Below are 9,801 nucleotides of genomic sequence, written 5' to 3' on the forward strand. Positions count from 1 at the left end.
GAGAACATGCATAGGGCATGATGTGAGAAAATGCCCAAAAAAAACCAGAGCTGTCTACTCCAAAAGCTATTTGTGTGGCATGGAAAGTATGGGCAGGGGAAAGCATAAGATAGGACTAGAAAGGCAAGATGGTGCCAAATTTTGGAGGATCTTGAATGCCAGGATCAGGACTTTATACTTTACTCTGTAGACAATGGGAACCATAGAAGATCTTTGAGGGTCAGAATAATGTGTTAGGAAAATGACTTGGTCAGGGGTAAGAAGGATGCATTGGAGAACTAAGGGGTCAGGAACAAAAAGAAAATCAGTCAGAAGACAGTCATCATAGCCTAGGAAAAAGACAAAAGCCTGAATAAGGGGGTCTAGAGTAGGACCCAGCTATGTACTCCCCAGAGCACTGAGAGCTACATGAGACAGGATCAACCCAGAAAACCAGCACAAAGGCTCTGTGAAGGAGGTTTAAGTCCACTAACATCCTGCTAGGCAATGTTCAGACCACAGCAGAGGATGGAATCAACTTTTGAATGGAGATTGTACAAGAAAACGGAGCCTGGCCAAGGTCAGAACTTCACAGGAGATGGCCAGGAGATTGAGTCAGAAACCAGGGATGGAAAGTAGTGAATGAGTTCTCATACCAGCCACCCCACTATGATCAGCAGCAGCTGAGGCCTCCAGTCTACAGAGGGGTTAGGAGTCTACGGAGGGGTTAGGAGTCTACAGAGGGGTTAGGGCAAAATGGGGATGACTCAACTCATCTAAGAGTGCCAGAGGGAGCTAGCTCCAGCACTAATATGCTCAGGGTTCTTTTCTTTTCTCTCACCATTATCAGAGATGATGCCTCCTCCCACTGTGGAGAGGCCATCATTGACACTTCAGTTGGTAGGACTGGTGATGGCTTCATCTATTTCTTCATTAGAAAGATGTCCTCTGGCTTCTCTCTCTTCCCTCTTATTCTGTCTCAACAAATGGAACAGAGAAACTAGAACGAACTGATCACCATCTACATCCACTCCTGGCCCTGGTTTTACTTCCTTCTCAAACTCCAGTTCTCACCACAAGTTCTGCCTTGGGTGCCCTTTTCTTTTTCATCCTTCTATTTTCCCTTAAAAAGAGTTGTCTCACTTCTCCCATTGGGTTGAGATAAGACATAGCTGTTTTCTCAGCCTTCCCAATACAGAAGGTCATGGAAGGCAAATCAGTGAGAAAGAGGGCAGCAACAAGGAGAGTGGAGAGATTATGGGTAGGAAACTCTGGAAGAAAGGGCAGAGCCTATCTCTGTGGAATACCTGTGAAGAATGGAAAGTCTGGAGGGGAAAACAAAACCTGGAAGGCAGGTGGAGAGTGTAGGGTTGGGGGAAAGGACCCACAGAAATGACAGGAGGAAGGACCAAGACAGGCTTCCTGGAGCATGTAGCACCTGAGTTTGGGTAGGATGGAGGAGTGAAGAAAGGAAGAAGAAGGAAAGGAAATTGGGATTATAGAATCCTAGATTTGGAGCACTGAACATGGGAGAGAAGAAACACAAAGGAGATTTGGAAGATTTGAGGGCAAAAAGAATGAAAGGAGTGAGATACAAAGGGAAGGAAATTAAGCAAGGTAGGAAAAAAAGGGAAATTTAACATAGATTAGTGTAAAAACTTCAACAGGTTCAAAAATCAACTTCCCAAGTACAAAATGGGGAGAGCATAACCAGGGAGTCCATATTTTAAATGGGGGGGAGGGAGATGCAAACTCAATATGAATCAACAGAGAACACAATAGTCAAAAAAAAATAAAACTTCAGGAATCAAAGGCTGCATGACCAAAGCATAGTGTTAGGAACAAGGGACTGAATATATACCTGCGTTCTGCATCAAAGTGGGGTCAAATAATGGAGGTCTTGAATGCCAATCTTTGGAGCTGGTATTTTAATAGAGAGACAATAACATCTTACATATGAAGATGTTTTATATATATACACATATATATGTATGAAGAATTTTGAACAGGGTAGTGGTATGGCCAGGTTTGGGCATTAGGAGGCTCATTTTATTGACTGTGTGAAGAACAGACAGGAGGAGAGAAGAGACTAAGGTAGCAAGCAGGAAGACCAGTTAAGAGTTCTTAGATTGATCTAGGCAAGAACAGGGATGAGGTACTAAACCAAGATGGTAGCCATGTTTGTGGAAAGATGGGGATGGATAAGAGAGATGGTATGAAAGTGGAATCAACAAGTGATAGGGGTGTGCAAAGAGGAGAAAATATGTCATCTGAGATTTGAATCTTCAATAAATGAAAGAATGGTGGTTTCTTTAGCAGAAATAAGGTAGTTAAAGATAGGCTTAGTGGGAGAAGATGGTGTGTTCTGCTTTGAATATATGGAGTTTAAGGTGCCACTAGGTCCTTAATCCAGGCAGAGATGCCCAGCAGGCAGTGTGAGATGCTGGACAGAGTCATGAATGATAGCTGTTATCACCCCCTCTCTGTGATTCTTGGACTTTGAAGGCAGGGTGTCAGGAGACCTCTCTTCTACTGACCTCCAGGTCAGGTAGACCCAAAGGAGGCTTATGACTCATTTATCCTTTTTTTTAGATGATACTTTAATGTATTAATATTAATTATTGGAATTCCATTAATTAATGGAATATTAATATTAATTAATATTCCATCACCAATGGAATTTCCCCAATTACATGTAAAGATAATTTAACATTCATCGTTTAAAAATTTTGAGGTCTAAATTTTCTCTCTCCATCCTTGACCATCCCCTTTCCTGAGACGATAATCAATTTGATATAGGTTATATGTAATTAATCATTCAAAACATATTACCGTATGTAATGGAAATGCAAATTTGGAAGATCTTCCCTGCCCCTAGGCTAAAGTGCACCTGAAGCCTTGTGTGGGAGGCTTGTTTTTCAGTAAATACTTCTTGATTGGCCAGTGAGTCAATAAGGTTGTTACATTTTCTGAGCCAGGAGAAGGCTATATAAGCCCTGATGTGTAGCTTTGTTTTGGGACTCACTTTGAGAAGTGTTCTGTGATTTGATCTAAATTCTGGGAAGCCGTTGTTGAGAGTCCCCCGGCTTTGAAAAACCCAGATGTGGAAACCCAGATGTTGACTGGGTATGGATGTAATGGTTGGACAGTTTGGAAAGCTGTCTACTTGATCTGTTAATGTCTTGATAATTCTGTCTGTATATTTTGAAGTTTGGGGTGCTGACCTTTTTCCTCTGAACAAGGTAAACGATATATGTCTGACTGATTAAAGTAAGCTTGTTAACCCATTTTGAGTTGCTTTCCTTTAACAAAGCAGATCCAAGAACCTGTGTTGGCAGATACCCTGGGGAAGCCAGGGTGCTTGCTGCTACACCGTATTAGTCATGTTGTGAAAGAACATACAGATCCAGAGGAAAAAAATACAAAAGGTGAAAAATAATCTGCTTCCAGACTTCATCAGTTCTTTCTCTGAAGGTGGATAGCATCTTTCATCAAGTCCTTTTTTTTCTAGAGGCAATTGGAGTTAAGTGACTTGCCCATGGTCACACAGCTAATTGGTGTCTCAGACTGTATCTGGACTCAGGATGGAGTCCTCCTGACTCCAGGGCTGTATCCACTGTACCACCTAGCTTCCCCGTGAGTCTTTTCTAAGGATCTCATAAAGGTTGTTAAGAGAAACAGGTCCAGCCCAAGAACACATGTCCCTTGAGAAGCAGTGCAGTCCAGTAAAGAGAACATGGACCAGATGTCAAGAGACATCTGGCCCTAGCTCTAGTGCTGACTGACCATGGGACTTTATACCAGTTCCCTCCATTCCCTGGAGCTCAGTTTTCCCATTTTGAAAATTGAATGGTTTGTCTGGTTCCTACCCAGTATTCTAAGATTCTTTGAGGTACCAGGGAGACAAACATCATCAACCACAGCAGAGGGGAAATGGTGAGTGAAGAAATTTTCTTAGGCAAGATAGTACTAGACCCTGCCCCTCAACATGTCTGTTCTCTGGCCAGGGTAAGGGAAAAGGAGGAAGTGAGGCAAGATGGGCTGAGAGCTCTTTGGTGCCACCCCCCCACAGTTGCTATACATTAGGGTAGCACACCTGACAGACCACATGCCTGACTGGAATCCTACCCAGCTCTCACCTCCCTCACTTTCCTCTTCACTCATGAGCCAGGTATCATGGCAGTCTAACAATGGCAGTGCCAGGTTTCCCTTTCATGGAACCAGCCACCGAGTTCACTGATCTTGGTGAATGGTAAGCTAGCTACCCCCCAGTGAGAGCAGAGATCCCAGGCAGGTTTTACATCATGGGCTATGGAGCACAATCACCTGAGTCCATCCCCATGGCATGAGTCCAAGGCATAGCATCATCCCAGAGTGTGGACATTGCTTCCTAAGGATTGGTCCTCCTGGAAATGGGAGCCAAGAATTCTGGGAGAATGATAGTGTTACACTCCTTTGCACCCTCAGGGGAGGGCTCCAACTGCACATTTCCCATCATTCCTCAGTTCCCCTTGAGCCTCCATTTGAAAGACTTCAAGGATCTAGGAAAGATGTCAGCTTGCTACTTCCGTATAGCTGTTTGATTGCTTTATCAGGCACTGGGCTATCTTTGGGATGTATCTCTTAATGCTGTAGTGCTTGTCCACTTCTGTGCACAGACTGTACCCACTGATTCCATTATTCCATGCTCCATTACTTGAGCTCAATGACATACAGTAAGCTCAAAACAAATAATAATAATATCTAGCATTTGTACAGCATTTTAAGGTTTGCCATGCTCTGTACAAATGTTATCTCTTTATATCCTCACAATGTCCTGGGAGGTAGATGCTATAGTTATCCCTGTTTTACAGATGAGGAAATTGAGGTTGAAAGGTGAAGTGACTTGTCCAGGGTCACATAGCTATCAAATGTCTACATCAGAATTCAAACTTAGGTCTTCCTGACTCCAAGTCCAAGTTCTCTCTCCATAATACTGCCAAACTGACTAAAAAATAAGGTAGAAAGAATTTGACAGTGGACACCTAGTGCTAAGTTCCAGTTGGATAAATATTAACCCATACACATGCCTTGACAAGTAGTCAGTGCTTCCCCACAGGCAGAGGCAGAGATGAGAGTCTCTGAGTCTCATTGAGTCTCTGAGAACTACAAAGAGACCAGCATCTACCCCACACTTCTGTGTCACAGTGTGTGTGTACATTCTAAGGGGAAGCTTGGCACTACCCGGCAAGCATGATCAATGCTACCTGGTGGCTAAATGTGTAAATGGTTCCCCTGCCAGAATCCACTGGGACCAAGGCAGAGATTTCAAAAGCAAACCTCTTAAGAACAAAACCCAAGAAGTCAAGAACTAAATCTTACCTTAGATAGCAGGATGGCTCAGGAGGACCTGAGTTCAAACCCTGCATCAAGCACCTACTTAGCTGTGACCCAAGTCCCTTAACCTACTTTTGCATCAGTTTCTTCATCTGTAAAATGGGAATCATAATAGCACCAAAGTTGTTGGATCAAATGAAATAAAACAAAAAGTGATTTGCACACCTTAAAATGCCATGTAAATGTTGGCTATTATTATTAATTAGTACCTTTAAGGAGATCCACAAGCCCAAGACATTCAACTCCTCCCTGAGCAAAAGGTTTAACAAATGACATTTCTAGTATAGGCAGACAGTGCTACCAGAGGTCACACCGAGAGCTTTCCACCATCCCTGCTAATTTTCCTGTGAAAACCCAGCCTACTCATTGAGTTGTGCTTTGATGTCTCAGAAGGTAGAGACAGTGAAAAAGCATGTGTTAATCTCCTACTATGATATACCAGGAGCTGTGGAGAATGTGCATAGAGTCTCCAATCTAGGCTGAGAGCAGCAGCCACAAAGATCGAAGCTAAGTGTTATAGCCAACCCAGCTTTATTATCCTGAGGAGCAAAGATCCAGGACTCTTGTCCAATAGAAGATGGCCACAATGTTGGCTTTGGACTTGGACTTGGGACCAATGCATAGGAACTGAGCCAAATTTTGAGTTGAATCTCCTCATCCTCAGACACTCAAGGTAGTATAGGAGGAGAGGATGCCATCAGATGTTGGGGAAAATGTTTGCATATTTACTGTTGTTGTATCTGTGAAATAAAACCCAACTGCTATTAAGTGGTTATACAAAACTAAGGTCCCAGTCACTGGACTTTCCAAAATGGGTGGAACATATCCAGTAGGAGCTCAGACTGATAGCAGAGACACCAACCACTCAAGTAACTGAAAACCCTGAAGAGAAAAGGTGGGGCCAGAGAAAACCATAGGATATTAGTATGGTCTTAGGATTCTTTGCTCTTTTTGGTAGAATGGCATCTTATGAATATATCATTCTATATGTGCATGTTGTATGTTTCCAAATATTTGTTTGGTCAGTGTAAACAAAGATTAGCCTGATGCTTTGTGTTATGTTGGGTGCATACACCAATGTTGGCTGTATATGATCTTGCTGTGCACTTGTGTACATAACTATGTACATGCTGTTTTGCAGTTGGGTTGGTTGCTTGTGACTATAGGCTAAGTTGTGATGTTCATGATTTATGTTTTAAAATGTTCATGTATAACCTGTGTATTTGCAAGGGACCAAAAATGTTTTACTGGGAGGAGATGGAAAATGTCCTCATTTTTGTAATCTGAGTATTATTGCAAACTCCTGGGGTGGCTAGGTGGCGCAGTGAATAGAGCACCAGCCTTGGAGTCAGGAGGACCTGAGTTCAAATCTGGACTCAGACACTTAACACAAAAAAACTAGCCATGTGATCTTGGGCAAGTCCCTTAATCCCAATTGTCCTTCAAAAAAAAAAGAAAAGAAATTATTGCAAAGTCCTCACTCTACCTCAACCCACATATCCAATCAACTGTCAAATCTCATTTCAATCTTCACATCTCTGATATCCAGCCCCTTCTCTCTACACATGTCATTCCCATTGGTTCGGACCTTCATCATTTTTCACCTAGCCTATTGCAACAGCCTCCTGATTAGTCTCTCTGCCTTGAGATTCTCCCCATTCCAATCCATTCTACAAACTCAAGTAACTTTCCTTAAGTCTAGATCTCCATATGTGACACCCTCCCCACCCCCAACCCCATTCAATCAAGTCCAGAAACTTCCTATATTGCCTCCAGAATAAGGTAAAGCTCTCTGCCTAACTTTAAAAGCTCCATACAGCCTCGTTTTAAACTATCTTTCCAGCTTCACTGGTTATTATTCCATTTCTACCCTCCTATACACAACCAGGTAGAGAGCAGTGATGGAAGAGCCAAGGTAAAATCCTTCCTTAAACCCTTAGTAGCTGTGTGATTTTGGGCAAGTCACTTTAACTTCTCTCAGTCTCAGTTTCCCCACCAGTAAAATGAGGTTAGTAACAGTACCTACTTTCCAGAGTTATCATAATAATAAAGATGGTGTTTATAAAACGATTTGGAACCCTTAAAATGCTATACAAATGTATTATTATTGCTCTGCAGTCTAGCCAATGGGCCCTCTTTCCATTTCTCCCACATGATGCTCTATCTGTTGTCTCTGTGACTTTGCCCTGGCCGTCCCCCGTTCCTGGAAGGCATCCTCTCTTACCTCTGTCTCACAGAAACCCTCCTTTCTTTTAAGATGTAGCCCAGGTACCCTATTCTGCTGGCCCCCCTACAGCTAATGCCCTCCCTCCTCAGCTACTTTGTATACATACATACACACGAGTGTATACAAAGTCACTATCATCTATGCATGCATTTATTAACTTTAAATTTGTGCTGTGTACATTTTATATGTTTGTTATTTTGTTATCCCCCTCTACAATGCTAACTCTCTGAGAGTGGGGATTGGTTTTATTTTATTTTTTGTATCCTCAGTGCCTAACACAGTATCTGGCACATAGAAGACATTTTATTTTTTTTTTTCACAGTATATTTTTTTCTTTGCTTTTTTTGGAGGGGGAAAGGCAGGGCAGCTGGGGTTAAGTGACTTGCTCAAGGTCACACAGCTAGTACGTGTTAAGTATCTGAGGTTGAATTTGAACTTGGGTCCTCCTGACTCCAGGGCCACTTCACTGTGCCACCTAGCCACCCCCACAGTACATAGTTTAAAACTTATTGTTTGACTGATTTGCTGAATGGTGGAGCTTATTGACTGACTGACTTACTGGAGAGCAAAGATGACAAACAAAGAGAGAAATGCCACTATAGCAGAAGGGTGCCATGCTAATGCTCAAGACCAGAAGGGAAACAATGGTGCTGACAACATCGTCTGTGCAAGAATGGTGGGCCGAGCCCTCTCAGCCTGCTCGGTGATGGGCTAGCATTGGGCAGAGGATGTCAAAGGTCTTTGCCAGTGACAGAGCAGCTAGAATTGAATTCCAGGACTCATTCTGGAGGAGCCCATTCCCTATGGAGAGGAATGGAGATGAGGGATAGACATTTGAAGACTCCCTGGGGACCATAGACTCAGAATTGCTGCCGAGGGGGGCATGATAGGCCTCCAAGGTGAGCATGCACCTCTCCAGTGAGTGACTGTCAATGCTAGTTCAAGGTTAAAGTCCTATAACCAGTTAGGGTTCCAACATTGATTCTCAATTGTATTGTAGCAGCTAAGGGGCACCACTGAGACTGGACTAAGAAAGACCTAAGTTCAAATGCTACCTGAGACGATTACTAGTTGTGACCTTGGCCAAGTCATTTACTCTCTTTCTGCCTCTAAATGGCAATAATGATAGCACCTATCTCCCAGGGTATGTTGTAATGAGATATTTGTAAGGAGGTTAGCAAACTTTAAAGCACTACATAAATGCTAACTATTATTATTACATTTTGCACTGAGTTCCAAATTCAGGGAGGAGTCCAAGGATGAAGGTCATGCATGGGGTGAGCATCCAGAGATGCCCTGAGGCCTATGGACATCCCTAGTGTCAACCCTTTGGGGCCCTTTTGTTTTCACCAGAGAAGCCCCTCTTCCACTCCAGGAGGGAGAGAATCCAGCATCTGCCCCCCCGCTATAGAGAAGGGCATCCCTATTTGGCATCCCATAACATTCAGACAACCATCTTACCCCACTCCTCTGCCCTACTGGAGTCTCACAGAAGCCACAGCAAAGTGACAGAGTACCTTGGCATGGCCTGATAGAGGGAAGCGGGGCTTAACAGGCAGGTCGTAGAAGAGACCAAAGCAAGAACCCAGCTCCCCTAGGGCTCTGGGTTCAGTCAAGGCTTCAGCCTTTCCCTATCATATATAGGAAAGAAGTAACTGGAATAGGTCTGGGGCAACAGGTATGAGCCAAAGTGAACAGTAGTAAACACTGAGCAATACCTAATCCCCTTCTCCCTGGACAGTGGGTGGGATGTAAGCAGGGGAGGGGCTCCCTGGTGGAGACAGGAAACCACAGTCACTGGCAGGGGAGGAGAAAGTCAGAGACCTAGTCCCTGCCCTGTAAAGCCCATGTGATCCCTGCAGAGAGTCGAGCTTCAGCCCCAAAGAGAGAGAGGGTCAGCCCTCTAGAGAAGGAGAGGGGAGTAAAGCAGAGACCCCTCTGGGTTGCCAGGCAAAGGCAGCCTTAAGCCTGGAGACTAGCAAGGACACCTCCAGGGTCTGCTCTAGGGCTCAGGACAGGGAGGCAGAGTGACACAGACCTATGGATCGCCTCTCAGAAGCTCCCCACAGGCGAGACACTCCCTGTAAAGGGCTCCTGATCACAGGTGAGAGACCAGCTCTATGTGCGGGGGGGGGGGGGGGCGCGGGGGAGGCCTGTGGCGATAGAGCGGCAGACGGCGCAGGCGCGCGAGATTCAGACCGACACAATGCATACGACTC

General features: G+C 44.2%; 2 protein-coding genes across 5 annotated transcripts in view; both read left to right on the forward strand.

Annotated features, from left to right (window-relative positions):
- LOC138161923 (carcinoembryonic antigen-related cell adhesion molecule 1-like) overlaps positions 1–9,801 on the forward strand; it is a 332,874-nt gene that overhangs the window by 111,049 nt on the left and 212,024 nt on the right. The gene's annotated exons all lie outside the window — the stretch shown is intronic.
- The window catches only part of LOC138161930 (carcinoembryonic antigen-related cell adhesion molecule 3-like), a 29,703-nt gene continuing 29,216 nt past the window's right edge, over positions 9,315–9,801 (forward strand). For 2 of the 4 annotated variants that reach the window (XM_069089021.1, XM_069089022.1), the window contains exon 1: positions 9,318–9,686. In XM_069089021.1, the coding sequence (XP_068945122.1) occupies positions 9,623–9,686 (64 nt within the window). In that variant the 5' untranslated portion in view covers positions 9,318–9,622. Of the gene's footprint in view, positions 9,687–9,801 lie in introns of all 4 variants that reach the window. The other 2 variants (XM_069089020.1, XM_069089019.1) reach the window with 2 other exon arrangements.

The sequence above is a fragment of the Petaurus breviceps genome, unplaced genomic scaffold (genome assembly GCF_028583685.1).
Source record: "Petaurus breviceps papuanus isolate PSGF00001 unplaced genomic scaffold, PetGlider_PUasm1.0 185, whole genome shotgun sequence".
NCBI classification, from domain to species: domain Eukaryota; kingdom Metazoa; phylum Chordata; class Mammalia; order Diprotodontia; family Petauridae; genus Petaurus; species Petaurus breviceps.